The sequence below is a fragment of the Ilyonectria robusta genome (genome assembly GCF_021365365.1).
Source record: "Ilyonectria robusta strain PMI_751 chromosome Unknown BGZ61scaffold_7, whole genome shotgun sequence".
Classification (NCBI taxonomy): domain Eukaryota; kingdom Fungi; phylum Ascomycota; class Sordariomycetes; order Hypocreales; family Nectriaceae; genus Ilyonectria; species Ilyonectria robusta.
In genome coordinates, this window is record NW_025764441.1 from 1,559,598 (window position 1) to 1,581,410 (window position 21,813).

The 21,813-nt window shown below is 49.6% G+C and overlaps 6 protein-coding genes across 6 annotated transcripts; 5 read left to right on the top strand and 1 right to left on the bottom strand.

Moving 5' to 3' along the window:
- Positions 1-178: 178 nt before the first annotated feature.
- On the top strand, positions 179-1,821 carry BGZ61DRAFT_348639 (major facilitator superfamily transporter; the record flags this gene model as incomplete). Its single annotated transcript, XM_046240078.1, has 4 exons — positions 179-544; positions 595-1,119; positions 1,169-1,272; positions 1,326-1,821. The coding sequence occupies 4 exons, from the start codon at positions 179-181 to the stop codon at positions 1,819-1,821; spliced, it is 1,491 nt and encodes a 496-aa protein (XP_046106313.1).
- Positions 1,822-2,424: 603 nt separating this feature from the next.
- On the top strand, positions 2,425-4,681 carry BGZ61DRAFT_493052 (family 10 glycosyl hydrolase; the record flags this gene model as incomplete). Its single annotated transcript, XM_046250601.1, has 4 exons — positions 2,425-2,652; positions 2,723-3,358; positions 3,409-3,595; positions 4,626-4,681. The coding sequence occupies 4 exons, from the start codon at positions 2,425-2,427 to the stop codon at positions 4,679-4,681; spliced, it is 1,107 nt and encodes a 368-aa protein (XP_046106314.1).
- Positions 4,682-6,713: 2,032 nt separating this feature from the next.
- BGZ61DRAFT_476703 (kinase-like domain-containing protein) lies at positions 6,714-8,519 on the top strand (the record flags this gene model as incomplete). The annotated part of the gene is made up of 3 exons (XM_046248824.1): positions 6,714-7,505; positions 7,555-7,654; positions 7,699-8,519. 3 exons carry the CDS (start codon positions 6,714-6,716, stop codon positions 8,517-8,519), a joined length of 1,713 nt encoding a protein of 570 aa, XP_046106315.1.
- Positions 8,520-9,091: 572 nt separating this feature from the next.
- On the top strand, positions 9,092-11,558 carry BGZ61DRAFT_476704 (uncharacterized protein; the record flags this gene model as incomplete). The annotated part of the gene is made up of 7 exons (XM_046248825.1): positions 9,092-9,207; positions 9,280-9,410; positions 9,447-9,601; positions 10,032-10,186; positions 10,238-10,434; positions 10,488-11,305; positions 11,361-11,558. 7 exons carry the CDS (start codon positions 9,092-9,094, stop codon positions 11,556-11,558), a joined length of 1,770 nt encoding a protein of 589 aa, XP_046106316.1.
- A 2,217-nt stretch (positions 11,559-13,775) lies between these two features.
- Positions 13,776-15,376, top strand: BGZ61DRAFT_493045 (putative acyltransferase; the record flags this gene model as incomplete). The annotated part of the gene is made up of 2 exons (XM_046250600.1): positions 13,776-14,559; positions 14,613-15,376. 2 exons carry the CDS (start codon positions 13,776-13,778, stop codon positions 15,374-15,376), a joined length of 1,548 nt encoding a protein of 515 aa, XP_046106317.1.
- A 1,224-nt stretch (positions 15,377-16,600) lies between these two features.
- On the bottom strand, positions 16,601-17,811 carry BGZ61DRAFT_349334 (uncharacterized protein; the record flags this gene model as incomplete). The annotated part of the gene is made up of 2 exons (XM_046240141.1): positions 16,601-17,006; positions 17,069-17,811. 2 exons carry the CDS (start codon positions 17,809-17,811, stop codon positions 16,601-16,603), a joined length of 1,149 nt encoding a protein of 382 aa, XP_046106318.1.
- Positions 17,812-21,813: the final 4,002 nt, after the last annotated feature.

Here is a 21,813-nt window from a genome sequence, read left to right on the forward strand (position 1 = left end):
TATGCTCAGTTCCTATGATAGGAGGGACACGGCATCCCTGAGATAGAGATGACGCATATAAAGCCGTGAAAGTCTTTGCTGAATCGAATTGAGCTATTTGGGCTATCCTTGAATATTCTTGCATTTTTACACGCAGTGGCTCAAAGACATATCCATCATGTCAGAAGAAAAAGGACCCATGGACCCTCCTTCGAAGCCAGGCTCTCTCAAGGATGGCGTTTTCAACGACATTTCAACTTCCGAAGCCCTGAATCTTTACCGCGTTGGTGATGATGAGGAGATCAGTGAAGAGGAAGCCCGTGCCTTGAGATGGAAACTCGACCTCCGACTGATGCCGCTCCTTTGCCTGACATACGCTTTGCAGTCGATCGACAAGAACACTCTCAGCTACGCCGCCGTTTTTGGTCTCCGAGAAGACCTCGGCCTTAAAGGAACGGAGTACTCGTGGACTGGTGCTATTTTCTATCTAGGTTACATGATTTGGGAGTTCCCCACCAACCTCATGTTGCAGCGGCTGCCGATTAATCGGTTCATGTCCGGCACTGTAAGTCAGCCGAACTACTCCATGGACTTTGTTGACCAAGCGAGTTATAGGTTGTCCTCTGGGGCATCGTTCTGATATGCCATGGCGCCGTGGAAAATTTCGCTAGCCTCGCTGCCGTTCGAACCCTGCTTGGTGTCTTCGAGGCCTCCATCAACCCAGGAACCATGCTCTTGTTCAGCATGTACTATACCCGCTCGGAGCAACCTTTGCGAATGGGGATCTGGATTGGATCCGCTGGGTTCGGCTACGTCATTGCGGGCATTGCTAGCTTTGGAATTGGCCACATCCAATCTTCACTGGCTGCTTGGAGACTCATGTTTATCATTTGGGGATCGATAACCGCCGCTTGGGGCCTTATTCTGTGGCTTACCCTCCCTGATGCTCCGACCCGCGCCAAGTTCCTAACAGAAAAGCAAAGGGCGCTTGTGGTGGGGCGCGTCAAAGATAATGGAACTGGTATCGAGAACCGCAACTTCAAAATGAAGCAGTTTATGGAGGCAATGCTAGATCTCAAAACTTGGCTGCTGTTCCTATTTGCAGTCACGAGCAACTCTCCGAATGGAGGTCTGTCTGCTGTAAGTATGGATTAGTCCGCGGGACACACACAAAGCTAACCTGCCCAAGTTCCAAGGCCTTATCATCAAGGGTGCCGGCTTCAGTACCCTCCAAACCACTCTTCATCAGATGCCTTCTGGCGCAGTCCAACTTATTGTCTGCCCTCTAGCTTGGTACGTACGCAGTAACTTCATCTCTAATGGCTGGATCACTAACTCTATGCTAGCTACTTTGCAACGCGGTTCTCCAACTGCCGTATCCTCATAATGCTGCTTGCACTCATCCCATTCCTCGCGGGCATTTTGGGCCTTCGACTTATCCCAGAAGACGTACCCTACGGCCGCTTGGCATGCCTGTGGATCTCGTTTTCATACACTGCAACCTGGACACTCAGCATGTCGGTCGCCACCGCCAATACAGCCGGCCATACGAAGAAGATTACCACAAACGCTATGCTCCTGATTGGGTATTGCCTTGGCAACTTCGTTGGGCCGTTCTTCTTCAAGACTGATCAAGCGCCCTTGTACCCGCTTGGCGTTGGAATGATGTTCTTCTGTGTTGCGGTTCAGATATTCTCCCTTGTGGCCATCTGGGTGCTGCTCTGGTGCAGAAATAAGTCCCGCCGGGACTTGCACGAGGCTTCAAACGAGAGGGAGGCTTGGGAAAGAGGATTGTTGGACGAGACGGACCTAGAGAACAAGTACTTCAAGTACGTTTACTAGATGTACCAATGGCCTGTGGAGTGGAGATATCCACATTCAGAGCTTTCACCGCCTCGAGCTCGCTTGTATTTAATTACTTTATGCGAGCTTCTCCTCACCTAATTAGCCCTAAGAGGTAACCTCAATGAAAGTTCCTCGGATAATGAACTTCCATGTCAATACAACCATCACATAAGTCACGATGATTCGATATTCGAAGCGAAATGAGGAGAGCAAGCCGTCGGCATTCTCGGGAAATAAGGCTAATGCCATCGCCAAGCCGGCAAAATAGGTTGTTTAATTCACCCCGCACTCAAACGTGGTCGGATCGACGGCATTGCAATCTAAACCCTGTCGACTTACAACCCCACACTTTTACCTCTTGAGGCATCACGCCTTGAAAGATCATCACACGAAAGTTTCTTTCTTTCTTGCTCCAATCATACCCCGCAGGTCTTGTTTATGTAATGTTCGATATAGGCTATAATTGATATAGTAAAAAATGGACTACAATATCGACTGTTGTCCAAGGGCTTAAATAGGGCTTGTACAGTCTGTGATAGACTTTTTGCACCGAGGATCCATCAGTTCATAATCTACTTTCTAGACTTTGATCGAAACACCATGCTGGTAGAATATTGGGTCTTGCCATTGCTGGCGGTTTCTTTGCCTACCGCTTCAGCGCAGCTCAACGTTTGGGCCAGGAAAGCTGGGCTGAAGTATTTCGGAGCAGCAACCGATTCACCCGGCCAACGAGAGAGAGCCGGCTTTGAGAATGTATATCCACGCTATGATGCCATTCTGAGGGACACCCGTGAATTTGGACAAACAACACCCACGAACGGTCAGAAGGTCAGTGAACCCATCGTCCCCCCTTCACAATTTTTATCAGCTGCAGAAATACTAAAACTGACCTTTCAAGTGGGCGTTTGTTGAGCCTGAGCCTGGTGTATTCAACTTCACCGAAGGCGAAATTGTATCTTCAATTGCCGAAGAGACTGGCCAGTATCTACGATGTCACGCACTTGTGTGGCACTCTCAGCTTGCCCCATGGGTAGAGACTACAGAATGGACTCCCAAGACTTTGACAAAGGCTATAAAGACACATGTTCGGAAAGTCGCAAGCCACTGGAGAGGGCGATGCTACGCCTGGGACGTCGTCAACGAGGCACTCAATGAAGATGGCACCTACCGAGAGAGCGTGTTCTACAAGGTCCTGGGAGAGGAGTACATCAAAATTGCATTCCGAGAGGCGGCGAAGGCTGACCCTCATGCAAAACTGTACTACAACGACTACAACCTCGAGTCTCCGAGCGCAAAGTCTGAAGGCGCCATCAGAATCGTCAAGATGCTCCAGGACGACGGGATCAAGGTCGATGGTATCGGAATGCAGGCACATCTGGTTGCTCACCGCGCACCAAGTCTCGATGACCAGATTGCTGTTATGAAGAGCTACGCCAAAACCGGCGTTGAGGTGGCTCTAACCGAGCTGGATGTCCGGATCGAATTGCCAGTCAATAAAACAAATATGGCATGGCAAAAGGAGGCCTATGGAAATGTTAGTCCCCAAAGTCTTTTCTCTTGTTTGATACTAACAGTGGTACTTAGGCGGTCGGTGCCTGTGCTCAAGTCAAAGCATGTGTCGGAATCACAATCTGGGATTTCTATGACCCCTTTAGCTGGGTGCCGTACGTTTTTGATGGAGAGGGTGCGGCTTTGCTCTGGTTTGAAGACTTCAGCCGTCATCCAGCATACTATGGAGCACTGGATGCCCTGAAGAACGGAACTCGTCACTGTCAGAAAAAGGGAAAGCATCACTGCTAGGTATCTTATGTGGGGTCTTCGGCTTGGTATTCTTCGTGACGGTCTGCTTGACGCCATTGATTCATTTGCTATCTGAGCCCCGTTGAAGCGATATGATGGCTTATTCAACTGAAAATTGTCAACACTATTCGTATCAAAGCGGGTCTTACGCGAAGTCTGATTCACCGATGTTTGTACCATCCAACGTACACCGTCTTTTACACGTCACAGACCGTCATACATAGGACCGACGGTCGGGCCAAACAGACCCAATACGAGCCTCAATCATTCGTGTTTGTGTCCACAGCAAACCAACTTCATTCAAGATGCACAAACAGGATCCCTGGCATCAAAAGTCAATCATCCCTGTGGAACCGACACAGGAGAAAACAAGAATGCCACCGGCATCCTACGGCTGTTTGTATATGATTTTTGCGTAGAATCGTGTAAATGTCTTGGTCAGATAGCAAGCACAATTGGGGATATACAGCAAACGCCTGGGAAGTTGTGACAAACTTTTCCAGCCGCTAGGGCCAACATCAGGGGCTCTTCGTCTATGTCGGATGCTCTTGATCTATTTGTCACATTTCATTTTATAAAACGCATGGACAGTTGCACCCCACAAACTGCGATTTCACTTTTTCCGTTAGGTTCAGCAATCAAGTGACTTTCTTTGCTCATTGCTTTGATCCACTTCCAGCACCTACCAAATCCCAACTGTGCAAACATCCACCGAAAAGTCCAGTTTGGGCTTGAAAATGGCAAACTGTACCAAAAGAGAACTCTATCGCAACAAGGTGGGGTGGAGCTGCCAGAAGTTAGGCCAAACCCCGTCACGGTCACCTTGGTAAAACATTCACACACAATTTAATTTCTGTCATACTTCACAATATTGAAGGAAATCATGGGGGCTCTGTGTTTCAAAGAATATTCTGCATGTTCTTTGTCTGAAACACAAATGACTGTTGTTTAGTGTTTCTACGACAGAATTTGTGTCCCAAATATGCCACGAGGTCATAAAGTAGAGAGTTGGCGTTCCGTTGAGCTCTGTAGGAATCGCAAGCAAGTTCAGAAGTAATCGTGAAAACGCTAGGCAAACGGTACAAGGGCTGAAGGTTTCCTAGTCAATCCACTCGATTCAACAGCGAAACTTTTTGAACACTGTCTGCATGGCAAATATTAGTTCATTTATTCCTAAAATTTACAAATGTTGGATGGACAAACCTTGAGGTAGTCAACACTAGGTCCTTCAATCCTGATCGTGTACACGTCGTTTCGGAGCTATTATATATCAGCAGAGATCGTAACGCCTGAAAAGGGGACAACATACTCTGATTGAATAATGTTCAGCAACACCAGGAATCTCGTCGAGGGTGGTCTGGAGCCTCTTCACCGAACGTATTGCCTTTGCGGGCATCGTAACCACAAATTCTCCGGCAAAGTGTCCGAATGTCATCCTAGGAATACCTGGCATTGTAGGCGCAATGGAAACTGATGGCTGAATTAGTATGTGCCTTGAATACATTATTTGACAGCTTGAGGAGGATTGAATCACCAGTGGGCTGTGACGGACGTGTTTGTTCTGGACTGACGGTACTGGGTAAGCGCTGATTGTGGGGGTCCAGGTCCTGGTAGAGATCAGGACGTTGGTGTACAAGCCGTAGTGTGGTGACTGCGAATGGGCGTAAAACAGTAGAGTGGAGGTGTCACGTCTGGTAATGATTGATTGGTGAGCCTCGTTCAGTGTAACTGTGCAGAAGGCACAGGTTATATAGTGGTTCCATCTACTGGGGATCCCTAGGCGTTGGGACGGATCACCGTGTTGTCGTGAATCACTGGGTGGTTTGGGGATCACAATCACCAGTGATTCTGGTGGTGTGCTGGTGATTCGATGCAGATCATACTAAATCCGCGCCGGAAGAAAAAGTACGTCAGTCTGACCCGTGAGACCGGGACGAGACATGGGCTAGGGCTTCAGGTTGTTATCTTTTTAATTATATTCAATAATTGCGATAAGTTCAATACTTCCCTCACACTCTTGCTAGACAATATATCGGCACAGGCCCGTCCAGAGCCCGGCAAAGTCTTCTATTCTTTTTTATTTTCGCAAAGTTGTGAGGGCGTTTGTGGCACAGCTGAGGCTGTCCGCCACGCAGCAGCGTATGACTTCTCTTCTGGTATCAGTGTATCACAGCTGCTTTAGATGACTAACCAATTGCTGTCGTTGAAGACAGATTGTGTCATACCTTAAGGTAGGTTAGATTCTTGTGAATCGCCTCGCTTAAAGCCTTGTCGTCCGCCCCACCTCAGCTCGTATCGTCGGGATCGGTTTTGCGGCAAACTTGTGAAGGGTATCAGGTTTCGTTTGTCAAACTAACGAATTTGCCTCCGTTAGGGGGATATATGATTCATAGTCATCGCAACATGATGGTTCTAGCAAGGATGTGCACTCTTGCCGGCTTGGAAACATGTAATACATCAAACCCACTGTAAGATGACACCGACTCATGTAGCGCAATCATGAGTAAAGCTGGAGGGTTTGTCACGCATCGTTAGGGTGCGGCTCAATCGCCCACAAACACCTTTGGAGGTTTGAGGCGTGAAGCTCCAAACAATTGATTGCCTGATTCCAACACTGAGCCAGCTTCGGCCTTGCTAGGTGTTTGTTAAAGAGGCATTTGAGTCACCTAATTCATCTATAAATATAAAGCCCTAGGACCCAGGACGTTTCCTACCTTTAAACCGACCAAGCGGATTCAGCCTCTCGGCAGCCTACCCAAGCCCGCATACCACGCATGAGAGCGCTGGAAGAAACGGCTACGCACCGGTTTGACAGCCGTCATTCATCCCCTCCTCTGTCCCGTACGAATGGTCCACGTCTCCTTCTAACAACAATAACAATAACACTTTCCCCTGGTGAGCTGAGCTTGAGCGTCGCCCAAGGTACTGCCCATACGCCTGCAGCCTCACTTCGTGCTCTGGGATTTCTGTGAGCTCTCTAGCTTGGCAATTTGTCACTCGGTTTCTAACATTTGTGGAACCTAGGCTTAGATTGCTGGCTCTAGTCGGTCCTACGTCTACAGCCTCGTCGTGCCTCTCGCATCGGCGCCATGTCATCATCACCCGTCGGTCTTAACACGAATGAGCCCGAAACTCTGGCGGAACATGGCTTCATCGAGTTGCTTGACGGTGGTAATCAATTCATTTCTCGTGAAATGTGGATGGAAAGACCCCAGAGCGTGGTTATCGCGACCGAAATTCGACAGGCTCTGAAAGCGGCCGGAGTTTCTAGCAGCAGCCAGAGGAACTTCTTGCCTATCACCAAACTGGGCGAAATCATCAACCACTCCGACATTTCCAAATTGATAGATGCTCTGAAGTCGTGCAGCGACTTGTCGCCAAGCGAGAAGAAGCAGCTAGTGAACAAGATATGCTTTGTCAAGGACAACCCTCCTTGCTCCGCCTACAAGAGGATTGTTGCGGCGCTAATCAAGAACGAACGTGAGGAGGACATCCGCAGCGTTGTCAAGGAATCATTCAGTGATGACTATCTTACCACGGGCTGTTTCGACGACAATTTCCTATTACGAGATGAGAGAACAGGCAGAGCATGCCAAACAATGCAGAAATGGAATCTAGAGACACGAAAGAAGTTCCGGAAGTCAATCGACAAATTCAATGCCCCGGTTTTCATGCGCCCAAGCGATCCGGGGGTATACCATTATGTACTCGACGACCGAGTGGTCCTCCCTTTCGAGATTATCCCCTCCGCGCATGGAGCCAATGGGGATACGATTGACCAGCTCAGCCGCAGTGGGAACGGGAGTGATAACCAGGGCGGATTCAGTGACATCAAATGTGTCAAGATACACGCAGACCACCACCGCTTTGGTACCTATGATGTATGCAAATATGTTCCGAGCATCTATTGCTATACTGACAGCGTCGCAGGTGCCACATGAAGACGGCTTTTTTGCCGTCAAGACTCTTAATTCCAGGGAAAGAAATGAATTTGATAAAGAAGTCAACGTCATGCTGCGGTTTACTCATCGTACAGACAAACAGCTTGTAAAGTTGCTTGCGACTTACGAACAGCGGGAAAGGATGGCATCCGCTACCATCTCATCTTCCCTTGGGCGACTTGCAACGTCAAAACGTTCTGGAGAGAGCTTCGACCTATTGATCGGAGAGATCTCTCACTCATTCGATGGATTTCTAGTCAACTTTTCGCTGTCGGGGAATCGCTAGCCTACCTCCACGACGAAAACGCTCTGAACCCGCCTCTTGACCGCCAGGAAGTGTGGGGTAGACACGGAGATATCAAGGCCTCAAATTTTCTGGTATTCAAAGATCCTTCGCATAAATCCAGCAGGGGTTCAATCTTCATGGCCGATTTTGGACTCTCGAGGTTCCACCGCGAGCATTCACGGTCGCAAGTGAAGCCGGACCATGCGTCCGGTTCCAAACGTGCTCCTGAATCTGATACGACAGGAGGCACTTTCAGTCGAAAGTCGGACATCTGGACTTTGGGCGTATTCTTCCTTGAGTTCGTGACGTGGTACCTAATGGGGTATGACGTGGTATGTTATGATTTTCCTGCGGCACGGGAAGAAGAAGATCTCGGAGGCACTGTTACGGACACTTTGTTTCGAATTCGAGAAGAAGAAAACATCAGGACAGCAACGGTCAAACCTCAGGTCACCAAATGGATCAAGGATCTTCATGGATCGGCGGACGCAACGCACTATGTGCACGATCTATTAAATCTTATCGAGGAGAAGATGTTGGTCATCGACAAAGACTCTCGGATAAAAGCAATCGATCTGAAGTCGAAGCTAGATGTCATGCGCAAAAAGTGCATGGATGATGAGAAGTACATTACCCAAAGTTGTGGGTGCGAGAAAACGGCAAATTGATTATCCCGACACATTGTTGATGCACGCGTTGCAGAAAAGCATCTTCTCGAACATACGGAACGAATCAGAGAGGATAATGAGACTTTTCAAGAGAAAGGTCTTCAGAAATCTGTGAAAGCACCAGACTAAACAAGCAAGCAGACTTGTTCACGGCGACCAGAGATTGAGGGAGTGCTGCTGCAACCAGAGCCGGATGCTTCCGGAGCTCTGAGCGATGAATTGGGAAACCATTCATACCCTCGGGAACTGATGCAGAATCTTGTTTGATAAGATTCCCTCCACGTTCGGCAGTACAGCAATCTTCTACTTGAGTGGGCGCGACGTTTGGGGCTGGAAAATTGGCTTAAAAAAAAGGGTGGTCACCGTGCTTTTTGGGGCGTTTAAAACGAAGTGTGGTACTTTAGGGATAGGATAGTTTTATTATCAATCTCACTGTAAGCAGATCCGATCGCGATAATTAAACGCTATCGTAGTGTTGATGTGCAAATTCCTCCAATTGTTCGAGTTCATCCTGTGGTGCATCAGACTGTCAGCTGAGGAGCGACAAGTAGAAACAGTTAGAGTAGCCGTACATGAGTAAGAATCCGCGGTCCGGATATGATGTAGCGATTGTTTCTCAGCTGCAGAGTACTTTGTCAGCTGAGAGCGAGCGGGAAAGGGGTGGCGATGTGCTTCTCACTCTGATGGTGTACGTGCCCTGTCCCCATAGTTGATCGAGGCCTTGGCGCAGCTTCGCAGGATCCTTGTATGCCTTACGCAGCACCTGTTCCATCACCGACCCGGTGGTCGAGACAGAAGAGGAACTGGACGTCGCGGACTTTCCTGAATTCATGGCACTGGTTCGTTCTCTGTCAGCCCTGGGGGTTAGGGGGATAAATACACTTCGAGAGTGTACGTGAGAGCTGCGACATGACCACTGCTTTATAGGCAATCGTCCGCCTGAAATCAGGCTCTGTTGGGTCCAGCCTAAAGCAAGAAGCTGTAGGTGGGACGAGTTTGGTCAACTGCATGAAACTCGGGTAATCAACCGATGCCACGTCTCTCTAGAGTTGCATGGAGACACGGCCAAGAAGCGACCGCGTGTATGGTCTGTAACGGTTTATAACATTTGGGTGGCTCCGTGACCTAGTACAGTCTCAGAGTGGCTACACAGTCAGGCACAGACGCGCACAAGAGGCGAACCACTCGGTTCCCATTTGAGTGAACACAACAGCGACAGGTTTACGGATAGGCAACACAGCCCGTCCGTCCACATGATAAAGACCTTCCGTTAGTTTCCCTGGCCGGTCCAACCGAGGTTCTTTTTTCTGTACCAGACAAACAATCAATCTCCCATACTACGCCATTGAGACCATGGACTGGGCATCAGATGACTTTGGGTTTACCGACAACGACTTGAGGCTGTTTCAGTACGAAGAGAGGGCATCTGTTGTGATTCAACGCTCAACGTGTGATGAAGTGACCTAAACCCCGCATGTTCAATCTTGAATACGAGGCTGACAATTCTATCAGTCATTTCAAAGTGAGGAGGTTGTTTCCGAGGCCGGATGGGCAGAGTGGTTCAAGACTGTTAGTCTAAAATTCACGCTCATCATGCTTGACATGAATGCTCACAGGTGTATACAGAGCGTACCGACCGATACCACAGCGCCAAAGATTTGTGTCATGTACGTACATTTCTCCTCGTCGGGTCGATCGCAGCTGATGACTTTTCTTAGTATATGCAGTAGAGCGAAGAACTTTTCGAAAGATGAAGCGTCGCCACTTTACTACTTGCCATTCTCTCGCTCGACCTTCAAGGATATACTTTCCAAGTTCAGAATTCATCGCACAACAGCGAGAACCGTATCTCGTGAGACAGCCTACTTTTCATCGACCATCATTGACGATCCCGATCGTCCCACGCCTAGTATAGGTAAGCTTTAACGCGAAATAACAGCGCTCAGTACTGATGAAAGTGTGGCCCAGTTTTAACTTGTCGCACATCACCCGCCTGGTCCAATGATGTTGCCATGACCTTGACTCATTCTCCTCAAACCAAAACGACATTTGCGATCGTTTTCGGGTGCAGCGAGATGCAGCGGAGGCAAATCGAGGGTCGCCTGAAGGGCGTAACTCCGATGGCGCTGGCGCATCCTATGCTTCTGCCAGGCATTCTCGCCGAATTAGAACGAAAGCGACTGACGGGATTAGTTGAGTACACTCTGGATAGATTCACCCTCAGGGCAGGCGGCACCTCGATGGTCGCGGGCGGGCGCGTAGGAACGCTACACATGAGCGAAGAGCAAATGGGCCAGTATCTGGAGCTTTGCTACGAAAGCCAAAGCCTTGCCAAAGAGTTCAAAAGTGTCAAAAGGCAGCTTTTCAAGATGATACAATCTTGCGACGTCCCTTATCCGGCAGCGTCTTGTCCTGACACGAGAGACGGTGGATCGATTGCAGCAGAAACGATGCAGGATGCACTGGCAGATGTCGGGACCAGGATCAAGAAACGCACACTCGAAATCATGGATTTGTATGATAACAAGATTGACGAGTGCGGTATGGTTTTGGATAACACGTCGATCACGATGCAAACGGTCAGTAATGATCGACCTCGTTGTAGTGGCTTGAAACTAAACATGACTATCAAGATATGGAATCACATCGCCAGACATGACGCAGCTGTCAACACCAAAATTTCCATTGCGAACACGTCGATAGCCCTCGACTCGAAACAAGACAATGCACAAATGAGGTCAATAGCGCTATTGACGATGATATATCTCCCGGTATCAGCGATTGCGGTATGATCAAAACATGACAGTCTCCGTTCCGTATCACAGCTAATCCTGCACGCAGTCTGTCTTCAGCATGGGGATTTTTGACTGGTCATCCAAGGGCACGGTTGTCTCCAAATACATTTGGATCTTTGTCGTTTTGTCTCTGGGGTTGACGATTCTCACTGTCTTGGTGTGGTATCTTGCGACACGCACAATAAAGAAGAAAGACGACGGTGCATTTGAGGAGCTGGGGATGACAGGATCCGAAACGTCGTAGCAATCATGTTGAGCGCCTCTGCCGTTTACTTACCAATATCTCTACATGCCTTGTCTATTTACCCCAACATTCTGGAGATTCCCACCGTGTCCCATCGCACATGGCATCTGTACTCAGCGATGTCACAGATGCACATCTTTGATACTGGGGAACTGTGCCAGCCTCGGCAATTCCGGCTCCGTCGTAGTTATCACTGTGATGATCGCCGGTGCCGGAAACCCGATACTCCTCACATGAGTAAGGTGTTCTCTATGAGACAGCACAGCGCCGCACCGTCACTCCACCGCCGCCGCCGCTACTAAACAAAATATCCCCCGGAGAACTGGGCCCGGTGTTACATCAGTTTCAGGAGAGTCCGTCTTAACCGGGGGGTGGGGCTTGAGCGGGAGAAGGGATTGATGGAAATAATGGAACGCAACGGTGGACGGGATTAAAAGGCTTGGCTCGGGTATTTATGAGAGACGAAACGTGGGAGCGGGCGTGTTTTTCCTCCTGCAGATCAATCAAGGATATTCGCAGGGTGGGCATTGTTGTGATGGACACGCTGGCGAGCGTCTCCAGTTTGTACTTTTCACAGCACTCCACGTGTATTTCTTCAGTGGATGAATTAGGAATTAGGCGAGTGGGCCATGGCTTGCCATCGCCTGCACTAAAGACGCCGCACGCGTGCGACTGGCCTTACAAGATGGCATGGTTTTAAATAAGAACGCCCCGGCCCAGCTTAATGTTTTAAAGTCAAGTATCTGTAGATTAACATCCGACAAGGCTGGCCGTCTGACCAGATTTGGGACAGAGCCCGACCCGGACGGACGCGTGAAACGTAGCCGCCTGTAACATGCATCAGGGTGTCGCATGGCGTGGTGGGTGGAGCGAGATCAGCGATGGACAATGGAGCACCAGGGCAATCGTTAAATACTGTGGAAATTGATCAACACGAGATGATGATCCTGCTGTTGGACCAACACAGCTGAAGCCCCTCGCGCTATTGGAAAACGTGGGAGCTGAAGTCCTCGCCAAGATGCGGCGTAACGCCTGCGGCATTCCCTGTCACTCCGTGCCAACTAACAACAAGCAGGCTCCGCTAATCACAGAATACGGAGTGGAGATATGGAGCAAAGATGGGTCTTGGTCTCCTCTGCCCAGCAAGCGACGCGCGTTTGCCGTGCTATTCCATGTTGGTAAAACCCATGCCAGGCGAGAATATCCACAACACCGGAAGCCCCCTCGCTTGATACCTTGCTCGCCAGTTACAGACGACGGCGGCAAGAGTCTCGGCTCTCGGCCCGCCATGCTCAGGGCAGACGCTTTTGGGTGCAAGCGTGAAGCTTCAACGGTGGGTCGATTCGTATCCGACTGTTGGTATTGCGCTACGAGCCGAAGCAACCGGGTGTACGGAGTATTCAGCGAGACAGCAAACGTTTGTGTGTCCGAAAAAGAAGAAAAATGAAGTAATATTCCCCCCTGGTCTGCGTACGTCGCACAGCACAGCATGGACCAGGGTGACGGCAGCGGGAGCAATGGCATGAAACACAGCAATAACAACAATGCACCGCACCCATAGCATCGACGGAATTGCGTCAACTTGCGACAAGCTTTGTGGTGCAGCTCCAAGTGACATCGACACGACCTGCGACTCGTCAGGAGAACTGGAGCAGGCCCCATTGATCGCTTGTCTCCACTCAGCGATCAGGGGCCTCATCCATTTTTGTTTTAAACGATTCAAGCGGGCGCCAGGGGCAGTGGATCGCGGACAGGCGAGCTGGGGTTCCCTGTGAAGAGGGCCGTGTGCAGAGATGTTCCGTGTAGAAACATGAATATACCGCCGAGTTGGGAGTTAGTCTGTTTACAATATTGGATGATTGCACCCGGTTAGCCGAGAGGTTTATCTTTCTCCTCCTCCTCTTCTCTCCCGTTCCCCTGCTTTCCGAATCCCTTCCCTCTTCTCCGCCATAGTGTCCAACCGTGGGCCGGTATAACTCTTCAACGCCAAGCACCAGCGATCCTCGAGATGCCCTGGTAATCCACCTCTTGGCTCCTCGCTTCGTCTCGGCTTCGGTTCGCCTTTACTCGATTAGCATATTCCAAATGTGGTAGAGAGCACCGACCTCGTCTATCGTAGCATCCGTCCTTCCCGTCGATCATTCAACGACTCGGTCCCCACGATCGTTTTCCGAGCATCCCTCTCGATCTCAACTACGGCACTGCCGTTGCCAGACAATGAACAGCCTTACACCCAACTCCCTCTCCTCCGAGGAGAGGGGGCGTCTTCTCGATGTATCCGATTCCGAATCCGACCGCGATAATGCCCTCAACCTGGCCGCCCAAAACACATCCGTGCCAAAATTGGCCGGTATTCTATCACCACTAGACTCCGTTCGATCCGCCCCTTGGAGAGTTCTTACCCTCCGCTTCGCCTGGTTCCTCGTTCCGAGCTTTCTCCAGGGTCGTAGCATGCGTGAGAAGATCCGCCCAGCCAAGCTAGGCCCCACGGCCTACCTCGACGGCATGAGGGGCATAGCGGCACTTTTCGTCTATTTCTGCCACTACCTATACCAGTGCTATCGAATTGGCTTTTCCTGGGGCTTTGAAGGGAACTACAACTTTATGCGATTTCCCTTTATACGCCTATATTGTGCGGGACCGGCTGCCGTCTGCGTCTTCTTCGTCATCTCAGGATATGCTCTCTCCTACCGGCCGATCAAATACATCCGGAGCCACAATTTGGCCGATTTCTCTACAGGTCTGAGCTCTATGGCCTTCAGACGCGCTATTCGGCTTTTTCTTCCGACTAGTATTTCTACCTTTATGGTAGTTTGTCTTGTTCGCATGGGTGTCTTTGAATGGACTCGCGAGTTTGCTACGCAGGATACCTATCTAAAAGAATCTCGTGAACCTCATCCCAAGCTACTTCCAACTGCGTACGAGCAGTGGGTTCAGTGGGGCAATATTATTTTTGGTGGATTTAAAGTCTTTAGTTGGGACTTCTATGAGGGATTCCACGGTAAGTTTGTCTTGGATCCCTCTGTCTCACTTTGTACTAATCGTGGCCCCCAGCCCTCGATCCTCATTTATGGACTATTCCTGTCGAATTTCGATGCTCCCTTTACCTCTTTCTTACGCTTTTAGCAACCGCTCGTCTGCAGACTAAATACCGATTCCTCACCCTTGCAGTCATTGCCTTTTTTACCTACGCAAACTCTCGATGGGACTTCCTTCTATTCCTTTCTGGAATGGCTCTAGTCGAATGGGATTATATCCGTGGCGCTCACATCTCGGGTCCGGCTCTGCCATTCGGAGAGAAGGAAGCCAAGACTCCTTCACCAACAGCTTCGATTAAGCTGATCTTCTGGAATCTTGTTGCCATCCTAGGCTTATACCTTCTGAGCAGTCCTGACCATGGAGGCTTGGAAACCCCTGGCTGGGTCTATCTCTGGTCGCTGATCCCAAAGTGGTGGGCAACTGAGCAGTATCGGTATTGGCAAGCTACTGGCTCAGTTGTTTTCGTTCTCGCTGTCGGCCATTTGGCATGGTGGCAGCGAGTCTTTAACTCTCGTGTGGCTCAGTATTTTGGGAAGATTTCATATTCCCTGTATCTAATGCACGGCCCAATGAACAAAGTGATTGGATATCACTGGCAGAAGATGGTTTGGGACATAACGGGCGTTGAGGGCAACGCCTATACTGTCGGGTTTATTTTGGGCGCCTTCTTTTGCATCCCCAGCGTTATTTGGGCCGCTGATGTTTTCTGGCGGGCTGTGGATATTCCAACAGTCAAGTTTGCGAGATGGTTTGAGAACAAGCTCATCAAGGTCGACTAGTATGCATTGGCGATCTAGGAACGTTTTACTTTTGTTTAAATATTGGGTCGAAATGAGGGTATGGCATCCACTAATTTAGACATCTCACATCTCAGGAGTTGGGGCAGGATCATGACCGGAGTTTGGGGACAGAGAGTGCATTTATAGAAGGTCACAAGAAACCAATACTACCCTAAGCCAAGATTAGCTATATACCCAAATAACCTAGTCTACTGGGCCCTGTGTTGATTGCCGACAAATGTTATTTCTGAAACCTATGTCCTTGCATGCCACTGTGCGATGGCTGAAAGGCAGCTGTGATGCTGATGGGCAGGGAATTTGGGCAAGCATGATGTGCCAATACACGACACTCGCATACAAGACGATCGGACCATCAGTGTCATGAGGTTTACGCACTTCGGCAGTCATTTCGTTTCCCTAGCTTAAAATAGATGGAGTCTAGATACCTCCACGTCTCGGAGAGCTCCGCATCTTACTGTCACGGAATAATCCGTTGCATTTGAACCTACCTAGGAAAGGATCCCCGCGCATCAGTAATTTTCGGTCCCACCCAGGATCTTATTGTGATGATCACCAAAGCTTCCCTGCGAAAATTGCTCCGGATTACCTTAGATGATGCGGGGAATGATGAGTCCCAATAGCCTCACCGCCCCTCTCTCTTACCAAATAGACTGACCTACATTTACCAGGAGATTGGAAAGGGTCTCATCATATACTAATTCCAGAATACAAAGATCAGAACTCTGTGTAAGTCAGGAACCGGCATCGGATCTCACAATCTCATATTGTTCTTATTTCAAGTTTTCTGGGCCTCTAGCCCAGATGCTGATACAGTAATCATTTCCAAGAATCATCATCACGTACTATTTCTTCCGATGTTGCAGACTCATTTGGAGATTATACCATTCTGGAACGTAACAAAGTAGAGGTGGTCCAAAAATTGAGTAGGAGAGAAGACATCAGCTCCTCATAGCCTCATTCTTCAGCTTTCTAGGAATGCCGTGGGTGGGGTGGCCGTTCAGAACAAAAGGCATGCATCCTCGTCACCTCACCCTTCTCACTCAGCTTGACAAATAAGTATTTTTATCGTAGATTTATTATGAAACTATTTGATTTCCTCTACTCCACTCACACATTCTTTTAACTGTATCCAAAAACAGCGCTATGTGTAATCCTGAACCCTAGCCCTTAGGCAATACCCTCTGAATAAAGACAAACAAACTTCTAAATGGCAATTGATTCCGGCCCTGCCTCCAGCGGTGCGATGGGGACATTTTCTTCGGCCTGGGCCGCAATCTTGGACATGCTTATTTGCGCAGGCCAGATCTGCCGTCCAGCCTCCACCTCTCGGTTGAAGTGTTCTTGAACCTGGTCGCGCACGTTGGTCTGGAACCAGATGGCGCCCTTCTCCATGCCAGGGTGCATCTCGCCGTTGATGAAGACGCCGCGCTCGATGTTTCGCTGGGCGCCCAAAGCCAGGAACTTGTCCTCGCCCATGACTCGCTTGTACAGGGAGTCGATCTCATGGAAAGCTTCGTCGGTGGCGTACTTGTTGCGGTAGACCTCGTACCGCATGATTGAAGTGCGGGGGCTGGTGGGGATAAATCGCTGCATCATGAAGAAGTTTCGTCTGAGCAAAGTTAGCATTGCCGTCGTACTGAGCCGGGAGTTGATGTGGTGGAAAGCACTTACGAGACGTTGACTGAGGCATTGGGGAAGAAGTAGGTAGGGGCGATCTTGAAGCCACGGGCAACCATGTCAGGCGTGGGGCTGCCAAAGTGCATGAGATAGGACTTGACGGGTGTGACGACGTAGGTGTTGATGTCGGTGAGGTCCCTGAGATCAGGGTGGGAGACTCGGCAGTGGTAGCACTCGTTGTAGTTGTCGCCGAGGAGCTTCCAGTTGTATTCGCCCTCCATCTCCCAGGTGTGGTCGTACTCGTAGCAGTCCCAGTCGTAGTAGTCAAATCGCTCTTGGTCGTCGCAGCCCTCCAAGTCCTCGGACCAGGAGATCTCCGGCTTCTCACCACCGTCCAGGTTGACCCAGACGAAACCCTTCTTGTCGATCTGGACGTGGATGCTAAACACACCGTGCTTCCCAATGTCGAATTCCTTGAGGTCCTGGTCGATGTGGAAGGCCTTGATCTTATCGTTCTGGTCGCGGCAGACAACATAGTGGAACTCGGTGACTTGGTATCGCTGCCAGTCGCCCTTGTTGGGCAGTCTGAGGTTGTGGGTGGTGAGAAGCCACTTCTTGGAGAAGATGGCGCGCTTCTCGAGATCGTACATCTCCTGAGAGACGTACCATGAACCGGGGAGAGCCCGGATACCGGTGGACTGGGTTGTGGCATTCTGGGGCTTGGAGGTGTCGGTGTCAGGGACAGAGACAGGTGCAGGGGTGGCACCCAGGCCGAAGTAGCTCTTGAGGAACGACATGTCTAGTGTGAATCAAGGTCGAGATGTATTCAGACTGTAGAGGCTGATTCTTGCTCGGGAGTTGAGACTGTATGATGATACTAGTTGAGATAAAGATTGAGATTGCAGAGCACGTATCGCCTTTCATATACTTTGCACCCTCGCTTTGGCAGCCTCCTCATCTAGCCCGCTTCTCTCCCATCTTCCCCAGACCAACCCCACCGGCTATCTCACACGGACACAATCAGGTGGCGCAAAGGTGTGGCATTGGCTTCACGGGATAACCGGCGTCGCATGCCTCTTCTGGCCCAGTCCGGCACGGTACCTTATCGGGCGCCGAACGGGACTGAGTCCGTGACGCGGCTCCCAGTGCCGTATGCACCGCAGGGTCCAGCCTGACCGATAGGGGAGTTTTGGTTTCGAGATGTAAATGCGACGAGCTGGGGAAGTCTAAGCTACATTTAGAAAGGATACTTCCTCTTTGAGTAAAGCACCATAAATCTAGACACATTTAAAACAATTGTCTAAATCTTATCAAATCGGCTGCCGGCGCTGCGGAGCAGTGGGCCGCTCACATGATCGGCATTAGTCGATTCGGTGCTCGCTCCTATCATCAAGCGCCCGCCGACGAGTAGATCTGGTGGCAAATGCTTGTTTGACGTGTGGTGGTATCAGACATCAATCGGGCTGTTTGCGAAGCACCGTCTGCTGCATTTGGGCCTTGACGCTGCTGCGGGCTGTTCGTGCATGAAGCTCTTCAATCAACTTGTAACCATCGTGAAGCACGGAATGGTGAACGTGGGCTTGGTTGACTCACACGTAGTTAGGCGAGATTCTAGACTCAATCGACCCCAGGAATGGATCGCGGCACATTGACCGCTAGATGCTCCATATTGAGGCGCAATGTCCACATGAGCGCCCGACAAGAAGGTTGCCACCTCCACGATGGTGGCTATCGGTTAAGACTCTCGCCGTGTACAATCGGTTATCACGGCTGCCCTCCATATTTTGCACCCCGCCACACCACAATCGGAAGATCTTCACTTGATTACACGGGTGGTGAGCTAGTAGCTGTGGCACATCGACAGACTCATCGAGAACAATGGAAGCCCTCCATCTCGCCCGGTCTGAGACAACAACAACCCAAGCAGTGTGGCTGAAAACAAAAATAGACCCGTGTTGACAAGGCTTAGTGTTTGGGAGATAGCATATTGCATGGTAAACAAGACCGGATTTGGAAATCCCACGACAACTCGGGCGTTGCTAGTCCCGAGATAAGGGTTCGATGCGCCCACATGGCCAAGTCCCAGTGGACGAGTAGTTGCGATGAGTGATTTAGCTCAACACCATTTCGCGTGATGTGAATAATAGACTTCCTTCTGACATAGTCACCCGGTCCGGCTGGACCAGGGTCGGCTCCGATTCAGGCCCGGAGGGTCGGGAACTTATCCCACGTGATCGGTTATAGCAGGATGATTTCCGCTGTCAACTCCGGAGCAGACGGATCTTCGACCGTATCATTTCCATGGTGGCTGCCCAAGGCGATTCCTCTGCAATGTTTCTTTGGGTAGTTTTGATACATTTCTGTACTTGGTTATCGCGCCATTTACTCGAGGTTTGAGTAGAGAATGCGCCGAAGTAAGCTCCTCGCCCATAAGTTGTCCGTAGATGCCATAAACTCGACCATGGAGGGAATATCCGCACTCACCACAGTCAGCCGAGTGTCAGGGTGCCGCTCTTCCCGTCCCGCTACCCCTATGGATAGGTAGGTTCGACAGTAAATGCTAAAGCCTTGCGCGTGTGTAAAAATGATAACCAGTACAGCAAACAGCATGGCGATAGCGGGAAGCATAAAAGATGATCTAGCCTCCCCCAGTTAGTAGCGCGATAAGGTGTGCTCGCCCAGTCACATAGCTATAACCATGCCTTGCTGCTCTGCTGTTCGTCTAACAGATATCCTCAATTTTCATCCCTCTCAAGCTTCGCCCGTCACGCATCAACCCGCTAGCTGTCGTCCACACTCAACCGATCACTAACCTCAACTACAAGTTTTCGTATCACAATCCTTCACACCTTCCTTTCAATCTCGATTTCCACAGCCTGATACTCAGCAACACCAACGTCTACGCCAATATGCATGTCGATCAATCGTCACAACCGCTCCGCTCATACCTGACATCCTCAAGCCCTTACTCGCATCCTTCTCCGAGAATCCATCAAGCGAAGCGGTCGGTCCCCGTATATTAGCTTGATTATGTAGCATTTCTTCCAACCGATTCGGCCAGGTCACATGTGTAATCATCACCTTCACCAGCTACTTTCTAGAACCCGGGTAACCCTTTGATCGATGTCTCAACCAGCCCTAGTCTTATCGCTGTCGGGAATCATAATAACTTACCGATTAAAAACAAATATTCTAGAGAAGCAGCTACAGATCGCAAAACTACATCACCACAGGCTCCAAGCCCGACCGAGCTAACCCCGTCATGTGTGGATATCAACGGCATTTACAAGCTTGAACGAATGCAGTATCGCTAGAAATCCATCATCTTTTGATCGCCCCGGCCCTAGCCGCCTCTTCGCCATAATGCATACGTGCCGAGCAATCTTCCGATAATCCGATTAAAGTCATGCATTCTTGGCACCGGGGGCAAGTGAATGATTGAACTCGTCCAGCATCATGACTCTTTCGCCGTGGCTACTGTATCACGGATATTTGGTCTTGGAGATGGTGAGGATGTCGGAGTCTTTATTTTATGCCCGGAAGGAGCCCATCTCTGGCCCATCAACAAGAAATCCCGCCTTGTCCAGGACTCTGAGCTCAACCCGATTAGTCACCCTTGGAAGCTTATGGAAGAGGATTTTGGGACGCTGAAAGAAACTGTTCTGCTTTCATCAGCTAATGTTATTGCTATTATACCTAATTAAGAGTTTTGGTCCATTATTGCGGCATCCCTGTGAATTCTTAACCAGGTAGTATTGATTGTAGTATCCATGATATTTTGTCCATTTTTTTTTCTATTGTTCTCTCTATTCTTGCTCTGATAATCCGGCCTATTCTGTAAGGGCCTCCATACTATCAAGCTTGATGAGGTCATCATCCGCCTTACATGAGCTGTCATGCTGTTGTCTTTTGTCATAGGACGGAAGCATGCAGAAAGGGCGGAGGACAGGTCAAACCTGAGAGTCTGTGCCATTCAATATTATCGAGGAATTAAAGGTAATCAAATCAAAAACTAATGCGGGTACTAACATACGATGCTGGAACGGGATACAGCGGTCTAGGCCCCTCGATACACAACAAGGAGTGGTAGGAAGCCGGACAGACCTCAATACTCGATGGCTTGTTTATCGATACCCAACCAGATTGAGAAGGGACGGCCCGGCCTCTGTTGTGGGTACCTCATATGCAGACGCACCGCAAGCGGAGTTACGGATCCAGAAGTTCCCGATTTCCTAAAGTCCGCATAACAACTCAACAGAAGAGTCCAAGGGACGTACGTGCAGGACGTAAATCTAAATAGGAACTTGATTGTGTCTGAACTGCCTAATTGAGTCTAGCCTTAGCAACAGTCTCAGTGTGTCAAATCGCATTAGGCCGGACGTCCGTGTATCTCGGAATGTTCCGATGTTCTTGCACAGTTTGGTTCCGATCTCTCCATTTACGGCGGTAATTACCAGCAGCTGAATATCTACACCTACCAATTCAGTCTTATATATTAGCCTGGCAAGCAAGTTTACTGATACCTATAGGTGTGTATAGAGTTTATATGAGTAAAGGTAATAGATGGTAATAGAAAGATAATAATTTTCACACATGTGGTCTAATTATCGTGTTGTTTGTGACTTACTGCGACGGGCACAAACTGGAAATGCCTTCAACGGCTGTACAGCTGTTGAGCACCCCCGCTGAGGGATTTGAACTATATCGCTGCTACCCGATCATCCGAGGTTTCACATGTGAGGGATTTAGCAGGTAAGGCGACTGAGGAAAAAGGTCAAAACTCAACAGAGTTATTAAAA